We start from the raw sequence: 12,856 nt of genomic DNA, 5'->3' as shown, positions 1-12,856 counted from the left end.
TTTGGACAGGATTTGGTGGATTTTGTGCAGAATTTTGGGCAGGATTTGGTGCCGAATTTTGGGCAGGATTTGGTGCATTTTGGGCAGGATTTGGTGGATTTTGGGCAGGATTTGGTGGATTTTGGGCAGGATTTGGTGCCGGATTTTGGGCAGGATTTGGTGGATTTTGGGCAGGATTTTGGGCAGGATTTTGGGCAGAATTTGGGCAGGATTTTGGGCAGGATTTTGGGCAGGAATTGGTGGATTTTGGGCAGGATTTGGTGCCGGATTTTGTGCAGGATTTTGGACAGGATTTTGGACAGGATTTTGGACAGGATTTGGTGCCAGATTTTGGTGGAGGATTTTGGGCAGGATTTGGTGCAGGATTTGGTGGATTTTGGGCAGGATTTGGGCAGGATTTTGGGCACGATTTGATGGATTTTGGGCAGAATTTCGTGCAGGATTTGCTGCATTTTGGGCAGGATTTGGTGCCAGATTTTGGGCAGGATTTTGGCAGGATTTTGGGCAGGATTTGCTGCATTTTGGGCAGGATTTGGTGCCGGATTTCGTGCAGGATTTGCTGCATTTTGGGCAGGATTTGGTGCCAGATTTTGGGCAGGATTTGGTGGATTTTGTGCAGGATTTTGGGCAGGAATTGGTGGATTTTGGGCAGGATTTGGTGGATTTGGTGCCGGATTTTGGACAGGATTTTGGGCAGGATTTGGTGGATTTTGGACAGGATTTTGGGCAGGATTTGGTGCCGGATTTTGGGCAGGATTTGGTGCATTTTGGGCAGGATTTGGTGCATTCTGGGCAGGATTTGCTGCATTTTGAGCAGGATTTGGTGCATTCTGGGCAGGATTTGCTGCATTTTGGGCAGGATTTGCTGCAATTTCACATCCCTACAGTGACAATGAATCCTCCATCTCCCGCTCCAGTGGGAATCGTCCCCTCCAGGCCGGGCTGGCGCTGCCACCGCCACCTCCCCGTGCCACCCTCAGCACACATCTCCCAAAAACGGGCTCTGGGCAGCCCCAAAACCGCAGAATTTCACCAGATTTGGCAAAGGATTGGGTTTGTCCATCCCAGAGCCCGCTGGCAGCGTCCCATGGGTGGGGACAGCAGGGGGACACCGCAGAGAATTCCAGCACAGCTCCAAGCAGGAGAGACCCCCTCCCAAAAAAGGCTGAAAATTCAAAACGCCACCAAACAAAACAATCTCATCTCGTCCTCCCTTTGCCCAAACCTCCAGGGCGCACAAATCCATGGATTCCTGCAGCTCCCACTCTCTCCACATGAAGTCTCCAAAGGCTGGAGCAGAGCTCTGGGGAGGGGGAGCCCCAAAATTCCAGCAGGGAACAATTCCTGAATTCTTTGGTTTGCCTAGAAGAGAGACACCAGGGAGGCCCCAGCTCTCCCCAGCCCTGCCCCGGAGCACAAAAGCTCTCAAGGATTTGCAGTCTAGAGCTCATTCTTTAATCGAACGGAAGGAAAAAAAAATAAAAAATAAACCTGGAAAAAAAAAAACAAAAAAAAAAAAGAAAAAAAAAAAGAAACAACAAAAAAAAAAATAAACCCCAACCAGTGCAGGTGTTGTCCAAAATACCCCAAAAACAACCTGATGCCAACATGCCAGCAAGTACCTTTGTCCGAGAGGAGCCTGTCCCGAGCTGGGCTTTGTCTCTGGAGTTTGGGGGATTCTCCTCGGGGCGGATGGAGGCGGGGATGAAGGCGGGCATGAGGAGGAGGAGGAGGAGGAGGAGGAGGAGGAAGAGGAGGAGGCGGCGCCGCCGCTGCCCCGCCCCGGCCCGGCTGTGCCGCAGTCCCGGGCCGGGCCGGGCCGCGCTAAGCGCGGGGGCAGCCGGGGGGCTCGGGCTCGGCCTCCGAGGAGCTGCTCTCCGAGTCCATGTCGGCGCTGTCCTGCTGCTGCTGCTGCTGCTGCCGCTCCTGCAGCCGCGCCCGCAGCGCCTGCAGCCGCCCCAGCAGCGCCTGGTAATCGAAGTGACCGCGCTTCTCCCCGAACGGGTCCTGGGAACGGGGAACGGACGGGAGTGAGGGGGGAACGGATGGGAGTGAGGGGGAACGGGGAAAAACGGACAGGAGTGAGGGGGGAACGGACGGGAGTGAGGGGGGAACGGGGAAAAACAGACGGGAAAACGGGTCCTGGGACGGGGAACGGACGGGAGTGAGGGGGGAACGGGGAAGAACAGACGGGAGTGAGGGGGGAACGGGCGGGAGTGAGGGGGAAACCAGACAGGAGCGAGGGGGGAACGGGGAAAAACAGACGGGAAAACGGCGGGAGTGAGGGGGAACGGACGGGAGTGAGGGGGAAATGGGGAAAAACAGACAGGAAAACGGGTCCTGGGAACGGGGAACGGCGGGAGTGAGGGGGGAACGGGGAAAAACGGACAGGAAAACGGGTCCTGGAACGGGGAACGGGCGGGAGTGAGGGGGGAATGGGGAAAACCGGACAGGAGTGAGGGGGAACGGGCGGGAGTGAGGGGGAACGGGGAAAACCGGACAGGAAAACGGGTCCTGGAACGGGGAACGGCGGGAGTGAGGGGGGAACGGGGAAAAACAGACGGGAGTGAGGGGGAACGGGGAAACGGATGGGAGTGAGGGGGAACGGGGGAACGGACGGGAGTGAGGGATGGGGAAAACCAGACAGGCAAACGGCGGGAGTGAGGGGGAACGGATGGGAGTGAGGGGGAAATGGATGGGACTGAGGGATGGGGAAAACCAGACAGGAAAACGGGTCCTGGGAACGGGGGAACGGACGGGAGTGAGGGATGGGGAAAACCGGACAGGAACACGGGTCCTGGCAACGGGGAACGGCGGCAGTGAGGGGGGAACGGGGAAAAGCAGACGGGAGTGAGGGGGAACGGATGGGAGTGAGGGGGAACGGGGAAAAACAGACAGGAGTGAGGGATGGGAAAACCGGACAGGCAAACGGGTCCTGGAACGGGAAACGGCGGGAGTGAGGAATGGGGGAATGGGAAAAACAGACAGGAGTGAGGGGGAAATGGGGAAACAGACAGGAGTGAGGGGATAAAACAGAGAGGAGTAAGAGGGGAATGGGAAAAACAGACAGGAAAACGGCGGGAGTGAGGGATGGGGAAAAGCAGACGGGAGTGAGGGGGGAACGGGCGGGAGTGAGGGAGAACGGGGAAAACGATGGGAGTGAGGGGGGAACGGGAAAAACAGACAGGAGGGAAAACCAGACAGGAGAATGGGGAAAAGCAGACAGGCAAACGGGTCCTGGGAACGGGGGACAGACGGGAGTGAGGGGGAATAGACAGGAGTGAGGGGGAAAAACAGACGGGAGTGAGGGGGAATGGACGGGAGTGAGGGGGGAATGGGAAAACCAGACGGGAATGGGGGGTGGGGGGCTCTGGGAGAAGGGACGGGGAGAATTCCACAGGGAAATCACAGCATGGGGAGAGAGGGTCCTGCAACCCCACTGGGAAGGATCCTGAAATTCCCCTGGACAGGATCCTTGAATTCCCCCTGCTGAACATCCCCACCCTGAAATCCCACTGGGGAGGATCCTGGAACTCCCTCTGGACAGGATCCTTGAATTCCCCCTGCTGAACATCCCCACCCTGAAATCCCACTGGGGAGGATCCTGGAACTCCCTCTGGAGAGGATGCTTGAACTCCTCCAGGAAAAGATCCTGAAATTCCCCTGGACAGCATGCTTGAATTCCCCCTGGAGAGGATCCTGAAATTCCCCTGGAGAGGATCCTGAAGTTCCTCTGTCTCCTCAAATTCCCCCTGGAGAGGATCCTGAAATTCCCCCTGGAGAGGATCCTGAAATTCCCTTGGAGAGGATCCTGAAATTCCCTCTGTCTCCTCAAATTCCCCTGGAGAGGATCCTGAAATTCCCCTGGAGAGGATCCTGAAATTCCCCTGGAGAGGATCCTGAAATTCCCTCTGTCTCCTCAAATTCCCCCTGGAGAGGATCCTGAAACTCTCCCTGGAGAACATCCCATCCTTGAATTCCCCCTGGAGAAGATCCCCATCCTGAAATTCCCCTGGACAGGATCCTGGAACTCCCCCAGGAGAACTCGGATCCCACCCCTGAATCCCCCCGGTGCTGCACATCTGCCCAGCTGTGTCCCAGCTGTGCCCCAGCCCTGTCCCTGTCCCTGTCCCCAGCCCTGTGTCCCCCTCACCTGCATGGTCTGGCCCTGCAGGTGCAGCCTCTCCTTGCAGACGCCCTCGTAGAAGTCCAGGTACTCCATGAAGGATTTCTCCATCACGCCCCTGGGGACACAGGGACACAGGGACACGGTCACCAGGGGACACAGGGGACACAGGGACACGGTCACCACGGCCCATGGGGACACAGGGGACACAGGGGACACAGGGGACACAGGGAACAGAGGGGACACAGGGGACACAGGGACACGGTCACCAGGGCCCCAGGGGACACAGGGGACACAGGGGACACGGTCACCAGGGCCCATGGGGACACAGGGGACAGAGGGGACACGGTCACCATGGCCCCATGGGGACACAGGGGACACAGGGGACACAGGGGACACAGGGGACACAGGGGACACGGTCACCATGGCCCCAGGGGACACAGGGACACGGTCACCACAGCCCATGGGGACACAGGGGACACAGGGACACAGGGGACACGGTCACCACGGCCCCAGGGGACACAGGGACACAGGGGACACAGGGACATGGTCACCACGGCCCCAGGGGACACAGGGGACACGGTCACCAGGGCCCATGGGGACACAGGGGACACAGGGGACACAGGGGACACGGTCACCACGGCCCCAGGGGACACAGGGGACACAGGGTCCCCCTGTCCGTCCGTACCGCAGGGGCTCGGGGCAGGGGCACTTTCCCCCCATGTCCCCCTGTCTGTCCCCCTGTCTGTCCCCGTGTCCGTCCGTACCGCAGGGGCTCGGGGCAGGGGCACTTTCCCCCCACTGTCCCCCTGTCTGTCCCCCTGTCTGTCCCCCTGTCTGTCCCCGTGTCCGTCCGTACCGCAGGGGCTCGGGGCAGGGGCACTTTCCCCACACTGTCCCCCTGTCTGTCCCGCTGTCTGTCCCCTGTCTGTCCCCGTGTCCGTCCGTACCGCAGGGGCTCGGGGCAGGGGCACTTTCCCCACACTGTCCCCCTGTCTGTCCCCATGTCCCCCTGTCTGTCCCCATGTCCCCCTGTCTGTCCCCGTGTCCCCGTGTCCGTCCGTACCGCAGGGGCTCGGGGCAGGGACCCTTTCCCCCCATGTCCCCCTGTCTGTCCCCGTGTCCCCGTGTCCGTCCGTACCGCAGGGGCTCGGGGCAGGGGCACTTTCCCTCCAGCATGTCACACACGGCCACGCGGATGGTCTCGTGCCGGATGCACTCGTTGTAGTTCTTGCTGTCCCCGGGGTGCCGCTCCTGGGGACACACGGGGGACACACGGGGTCAGCACAGGGCCCGGCTCCACACTGGGATCCCAGCTAATTCCAGGCTGGGATCCCAGTTAATTCCAGGCTGGAATCCCAGTTAATTCCAGGCTGAGATCCCAGTTAATTCCAGGCTACAATCCCAGCTAATTCCAGGCTGAGATCCCAGTTAATTCCAGGCTACAATCCCAGTTAATTCCAGGCTGGAATCTCCGTTAATTCCAGGCTGAGATCCCAGTTAATTCCAGGCTGGAATCTCCGTTAATTCCAGGCTACAATCCCAGTTAATTCCAGGCTACAATCCCAGCTAATTCCAGGCTGGAATCTCCGTTAATTCCAGGCTGAGATCCCAGTTAATTCCAGGCTGAGATCCCAGTTAATTCCAGGCTGAGATCCCAGTTAATTCCAGGCTACAATCCCAATTAATTCCAGGCTACAATCCCAGTTAATTCCAGGCTGGAATCCCAGTCAATTCCAGGCTGGAATCCCAGCCAGTTTCAGTTTGTAATCCCAGTCCCAGCCTGCAATCCCAGTTAGTTCCAGGCTGTAATCCCAGTTCCAAACTGGGTTCCCAGTCAGTCCCAGCCTGCAATCCCAGTTAGTTTTAGGCTGGAATTCCAGTCAGCCTCAGGCTATAATCCCAATTCTAGGATGGGTTCCCAGTCATTCCCAGCCTGTATCCCAGTCAGTCCCAGCCTGCAATCCCAGGCAGTCCCAGCCTGAAATCCCAGTTCCAGGCTAGGTTCCCAGTCATTCCCAGCCCGTATCCCAGTCAGTCCCAGGCTATAATCCCAGTCCCAGCCTGCAATCCCAGTTAGTTCCAGGCTGTAATCCCAATTCTAGGATGGGTTCCCAGTCATTCCCAGCCTGTATCCCAGTCAGTCCCAGCCTGCAATCCCAGTCCCAGGCTATAATCCCAGTTCCAGGCTGGGTTCCCAGTCATTCCCAGCCCGTATCCCAGTCAGTCCCAGGCTATAATCCCAGTCCCAGGCTATAATCCCAGTCCCAGGCTATAATCCCAGTCCCAGCCTGCAATCCCAGTCCCAGGCTATAATCCCAGTCCCAGGCTGCAATCCCAGCCCGTCCCAGTCCCAGCCCAGTCTGACCTGCTCGAAGCCGGGCTCGTTGTGGTACGGGTTCTCGGTCATCAGCGACTGGATGGAGATCAGCACCGACGAGATGCTCTGGGCCGGGCTCCAGGCCGGGCCTGTCCACGTGCTGGGCCAATTAACTGAGTCACTAATTAACCTAGAGCACCGTGCCCACCTCTGACAGAGCCCGGAGACCTGGGGGGCACAGCTGGGCCTCATCCTGCACCCAGACTAAACTGTGCTGTCCTTGTGTCCCGTTCAGGATGCTGGGGCAGGCCCTAGGCCCAGCTTACCCCAGGATGCTGGGGCAGAGCCCGTTAAACCCAGCTTACCCCAGGATGCTGGGGCAGCCATTAAACCCAGATTACCCCAGGATGCTGGGGCACCCCTCTGAACCCAGCTTACCCCAGGACACCAAGGCACCCCGTTAGCCCATCTCACCCCAGGATGCTGGGGCAGACCCCAAACCCAGATTACCCCAGGATGCTGGGGCAGCCATTAAACCCAGATTACCCCAGGACAGTGGGGCACCCCTTTGAACCCAGCTTACCCAGGACACCGAGGCAGCCCTTTAAACCCATCTCATCCCAGGATGCTGGGGCACCCCTTTAGCCCAGCTTACCCCAGGATGCTGAGGCAGAGCCCCTTCAGCCCCAGATTACCCCAGGACACTGGGGCACCCCTTTAGCCCCAGCTTACCCCAGGATGCTGGGGCACCCCTTTGAACCCAGCTTACCCCAGGACACCGGGGCACCCCTTTAAACCCAGCTTACCCCAGGACACTGGGGCACCCCGTTAGCCCAGCTTACCCCAGGATGCTGAGGCAGAGCCATTAAGCCCAGTTTACCCAGGACACTGGGGCACCCTTTGAACCCAGCTTACCTCAGGATGCTGAGGCACCCCGTTAGCCCAGCTTACCCCAGGACACCGAGGCACCCCTTTAAACCCAGCTTACCCCAGGACACCGAGGCACCCCGTTAGCCCCGCTTACCCCAGGATGCTGAGGCAGCCCTTTAAACCCAGCTTACCCCAGGATGCTGAGGCAGCCCTTTAAACCCAGCTTACCCCAGGATGCTGGGGCAGCCCTTTAAACCCAGCTTACCCCAGGATGCTGAGGCAGCCCGTTAAACCCAGCTTACCCCAGGATGCTGGGGCAGCCATTAACCCAGATTACCCCAGGATGCTGGGGCAGACCCCAGGCCCAGTTTACTCCAGGACACCGGACACCCCTTTGAACCCAGTAGCCCTTTAGCCCAGCTTACCCAGGACACCGGGACACCCCTTTGAACCATCTCACCCCAGGATGTTGGGGCACCCCTCTGAACCCAGTTTACCCCAGGACACCGGGGCACCCCTTTAAACCCAGCTTACCCCAGGACACTGGGGCACCCCTTTGAACCCAGCTTACCCCAGGATGCTGGGGCACCCCTTCAGCCCCAGATTACCCCAGGACACCAAGGCACCCCATTAGCCCAGCTTACCCCAGGACACTGAGGCAGCCATTAAACCCAGCTTACCCCAGGACACTGGGGCACCCCTCTAAACCCAGCTTACCCCAGGACACCGGGGCACCCCGTTAGCCCAGCTTACCCCAGGATGCTGAGGCAGACCTTGCCGTTGCGGTAGAAGTTGGGGTTGAACCTGACGGTGTTGTTGCCCGTGGTCATGAGCTTGACGCGGGGCGGGTGGATGGGGTAGTCGGGCGGGCAGCGGAACAGGAACAGGAAGAAGCCGCCCTCGTACGGGGTGTCGAAGGGGCCCGTGATCAGCGCGTGGATCTGCGGGGACAGCCCACACCTGCGGCGTTCCCCAATCCTGCGGCATTCCCAGACCCTCCGGCATTCCCGAACCCTGCAGCATTCCCAAACCCTGCAGCATTCCCAAACCCTGCAGCATTCCCCACACCTGCGGCGTTCCCGAATCCTGCGGCATTCCCAGACCCTGCACAGCTCCAGCATTCCCAAACCCTCCAGCATTCCCAAACCCTGCAGCATTCCCCACACCTGCGGCGTTCCCGAACCCTGCAGCATTCCCAAACCCTGCAGCGCTCCCAAACCCCTCCGGCATTCCTGAACCCTCCAGCATTCCTGAATCCTGCGGCATTCCCAAACCCTCCAGCATTCCCCACACCTGCGGCGTTCCCGAATCCTGCGGCATTCCCAGACCCTCCAGCATTCCCGAACCCTCCAGCATTCCCGAATCCTGCGGCATTCCCAAACCCTCCGGCATTCCCAAACCCTCCAGCATTCCCAAATCCTGCGGCGTTCCCGAATCCTGCGGCATTCCCAAACCCTCCAGCATTCCCAAACCCTCCAGCATTCCCAAACCCTGCAGCATTCCCAAACTCTCCAGCATTCCCAAACCCTGCAGCATTCCCCACACCTGCGGCATTCCCAAACTCTGCAGCGTTCCCAAACCCTCCAGCATTCCCAAACCCTCCAGCATTCCCAAACCCTGAGGCGTTCCTGAACTCTGCAGCGTTCCCAAACCCTGCACAGCTCCAGCATTCCCAAACCCTTCAGAATTCCCAAACCCTTCAGAGTTCCCAAACCCTTTGGCGTTCCCAAACCCTGCAGCTTTCTCAAAACCCTCCATGGCTCCAGCATTCCCAAACCCTCTGGCATTCCCAAACCCTCCAACATTCCCAAACCCTCCAACATTCCCAAACCCTCCAGCATTCCCGAATCCTCCAGCGTCCCAAAGCACTCCGGCATTCCCAAACTCTTTGGAGCTCCCAGACCCTCCATGGCTCCGGCATTCCCAGACCCTCCAGCGTTCCCAAACTCTCCCACATTCCCAAAGCTTCCACGGCTCCAGCATCCCCAAACTCTCCCGCATTCCCAAACCCCCCGGCATTCCCAAACCCTCCAGCATTCCCAAACCCCCCGGCATTCCCAAACTCTCCAACATTCCCAAACTCTCCAGCATTCCCAAACTCTCCCGCATTCCCAAACCCCCCGGCATTCCCAAAGCCCTGGATCCCACCCCGGGGATCCGGACCCTCCCCAGGGCGGTTCCAGCCGGGGTTTGGGCCCCCGAGGGCTCCTCACCTTGGTCATGTCGTGGGGGTCGGGCACAACGAACATGCCCGGGGGCGGCTCCTTGTAGATGGACATGATATCCCTGGGGAGGGAAACGGGAATGAGCCGGGAACGGGCCGGGATGGGGCTGGATCGGGAGCTAAACCGGGAGTTAAACCGGGATTTAAACCGGGAGTTAAACCGGGACTGCGGAGCTTTGGTGCCGGCTCTGGGCCAGATCCTCGAGCACAGCCCCAAAGGCGGCCCCGGCATGGAATCCTTGGGAATCCCGGCTGGAATTCTCGGGAATCCCGACTGGAATCCCCTCTGGAATCCTTGAGAATCCCCCTGGAATCCCTCCAGGAAGTTCCCCACCTCCAGCACCAGGAACTCCAATCAAAAATGAAAATCCAACGGGATTCCGGCTGCGAATTCCCGGGACAGCGCAAAGCGTCCCTGCCCGAGGACCCTCCCAACCCAAACCTGTCCGGGAGAGCCCCGGGACACCGGGAATGACCGGGACCCGTCCCCGTGTCTGTCCCGGGACACCGGGAATGACCGGGACCCGTCCCTGTGTTTGTCCCGGGACACCGGGAATGACCGGGACCCGTCCCCGTGTCTGTCCCGGGGCACCGGGAATGACCGGGACCCGTCCCCGTGTCTGTCCCGGAACACCGGGAATGACCGGGACCCGTCCCCGTGTTTGTCCCGGGGCACCGGGAATGACCGGGACCCGTCCCCGTGTCTGTCCCGGGGCACCGGGAATGACCGGGACCCGTCCCCGTGTCTGTCCCGGGGCACCGGGAATGACCGGGACCCGTCCCCGTGTCTGTCCCGGGACACCGGGAATGACCGGGACCCGTCCCTGTGTTTGTCCCGGGACACCGGGAATGACCGGGACCCGTCCCCGTGTCTGTCCCGGGGCACCGGGAAGGGCCGGGACCCGTCCCCGTGTCTGTCCCGGGACACCGGGAATGACCGGGACCCGCTGTCCCGGTACACCGGGAATGACCGGGACCCGTCCCCGTGTTTGTCCCGGGGCACCGGGAATGACCGGGACCCGTCCCCGTGTCCGTCCGGGGCACCGGGAATGACCGGGACCCGTCCCCGTGCTTGACCCGGTACACCGGGAATGACCGGGACCCGTCCCTGTGTCTGTCCCGGGACACCGGGAATGACCGGGACCCGTCCCTGTGTTTGTCCCGGGACACCGGGAATGACCGGGACCCGTCCCCGTGCTTGTCCCGGGACACCGGGAATGACCGGGACCCGTCCCCGTGTCCGTCCCGGTACACCGGGAAGGGCCAGGACCCGTCCCTGTGTTTGTCCCGGGGCACCGGGAAGGGCCGGGACCCGTCCCCGTGTCCGTCCCGGGGCACCGGGAATGACCGGGACCCGTCCCCGTGTCCGTCCCGGGGCACCGGCAGGGCGCGGCGCTGTCCCCATGTCCCCATGCCCGGTACCCGGTACCCGGTGCGGCGCAGGGCCCGTTACCGGCCGCGGGGCCGAGCCGAACGCCCGCGCCCGGGCCCCGCGCTGCCGGTGCCGGTGCCGCTGCCGGTTCCGGTGCCGGTTCCCTCCGCTCACCGTTTGATCCGCAGCAGGCAGGCCGGGCTGGGCCGCTCGCTGTCCCAGTCGCCGCTGACCGTGGGGTCCCAGAAGGCGGAGTGCGTGAGGAGCGCGGCCCCCGCCGCCGCCGCCGCCATCGGGGCGCCGCCGCTACCGGGGGCCACGCCGGTGCCGGGCGCCGCGGCCGCGCCGAAGCCCGCGGCCGCCCAGAGCTCGGCGGGGATGAACACGCCGGGGGTGCCCGCGGAGCCGGCGGCGCTCGGGGAGGCGCTGCCGCCGCCGCCCGCCGCCAGCACCGCGGCCGGGGCCGGGGCCGCGTCCTCGGCCGCCGGGCTCTCCGCCATTGCGGCCTCGGCCCGCGCCGCTTCCGGGACTCCGCACCACCGAGGCGCGCGGCCAGAGCGGCCCCGCGCCGCCCACGCTCCCCGCCCCCGGCACCAGCGAGCGGCGGCGGGAGCGGCTCCTCCGCAGGGGGGACGGGCAGGGAGACGCGGACACGGCGCCCCCTGGCGGGCGGGAGGGCCGGCGGGAGAGAAACGGGAAATGGGCGTTTGGGGGAATTTGGAGAATTCGGGGTTTGGGGGGAACGGCGGGGTTATGGGAACCAAAAGGGTGGGAAAATCCTCCGGGATCGGCGCTGGCCGGGGAACGGGCACGGCCCCGGGGCTGCCGGAGCTCCAGGAGCGGTTGGACAACGCTGAGGGATGGCAGGGTGGGACTGGGGAGGGTCCGGCAGGGCCGGGGGCTGGGCGGGATCGTCCCGCTGGATCCGTTCCCATTTGGGATCGTCCCGCTGGATCCGCTCCCATTTGGGATCGTCCCGCTGGATCCGCTCCCATTTGGGATCGTCCCGCTGGATCCGCTCCCATTTGGGATATTCCCTGGGATGGGATGATCCCGCTGGATCCTTTCTTCTCGCTGCTTCCAGGATCACCACACCGTGTCCCCAAGTGTCACCTCCCCTCCAGGGGCCTGGGCAGCCCGGGGACACCGGGAATTCTGTATCCCGGGAATTGTGTATCCCGGGAATTCTGTATCCCGGGAATTGTGTATCCCGTTTCCCGGGAATTGTGTATCCCATTTCCCGGGAATTGTGTATCCCGGAATTTTCCTTCCCGTTTCCCAGGAATTCTGTATCCCGGGAATTTGTGCATGGCAGGAATTCTGTATCCCGGGAGTTGTGTATCCCATTTCCCAGGAATTCTGTATCCTGGATTCTGTATCCCAGGAATTGTGTATCCCGGGAATTGTGTATCCCATTTCCTGGGACTTGTGTATCCCATTTCCCGAGAATTCTGTATCCCGGGAATTGTGCATGGCAGGAATTGTGTATCCCATTTCCCGGGAATTCTGTATCCCGGGAATTGTGTATCCCATTTCCTGGGAATTCTGTATCCCGGGAATTGTGTATCCCATTTCCCGGGAATTGTGTATCCCGGGAATTCTGTATCCCAGGAATTCTGTATCCCGGGAATTGTGCATGGCAGGAATTGTGTATCCCATTTCCCGGGAATTCTGTATCCCGGGAATTCTGTATCCCGGGAATTGTGTATCCCCGAGGATTACTGTATCCCAGCCCGGTTACAGTGTTGTCGCTGTCGCTGTTGTCGCTCCGGAACCGTTCCCACATTCCCACAGGGCTGTCCCAATCCAGGGATTGTCCCTCTCCCGATCCCTCCCGTTCCCACAAACCTCCCTCAGCCGGGTTCTCCTCAGGCCCTTCAGGAATTCCATCCATCCATCCCCGTGTCCCATTCCCGTGTCCCCATTGCCAGCAGGCTCTGGGCA

The 12,856-nt window shown here is 61.2% G+C and overlaps 1 protein-coding gene across 2 annotated transcripts; it reads right to left on the bottom strand.

Annotated features, from left to right (window-relative positions):
* Positions 1-330: 330 nt before the first annotated feature.
* Positions 331-11,412, bottom strand: UBE2Z (ubiquitin conjugating enzyme E2 Z). Of its 2 annotated transcripts, XR_010442895.1 has the most exons (8): positions 11,087-11,412; positions 9,530-9,602; positions 8,070-8,257; positions 6,495-6,606; positions 5,268-5,380; positions 4,154-4,244; positions 1,623-2,007; positions 331-1,362 (listed from the first exon to the last, which is right to left on the bottom strand). XR_010442895.1 is itself a non-coding variant. In XM_064733558.1 (7 exons), the coding sequence occupies exons 1-7, from the start codon at positions 11,410-11,412 to the stop codon at positions 1,825-1,827; spliced, it is 1,086 nt and encodes a 361-aa protein (XP_064589628.1). In that variant the 3' UTR covers positions 331-1,824. The 2 variants fall into 2 exon arrangements, 1 of the variants encoding a protein (XP_064589628.1); XM_064733558.1 differs by having other exon boundaries at positions 331-2,007.
* Positions 11,413-12,856: the final 1,444 nt, after the last annotated feature.

Source organism: Zonotrichia leucophrys, chromosome 27 (assembly GCF_028769735.1).
Source record: "Zonotrichia leucophrys gambelii isolate GWCS_2022_RI chromosome 27, RI_Zleu_2.0, whole genome shotgun sequence".
In the NCBI taxonomy this organism is placed as follows: domain Eukaryota; kingdom Metazoa; phylum Chordata; class Aves; order Passeriformes; family Passerellidae; genus Zonotrichia; species Zonotrichia leucophrys.
Note: the sequence above shows the minus strand (reverse complement) of the source record. Positions and strands in the feature narration are given on the sequence as shown.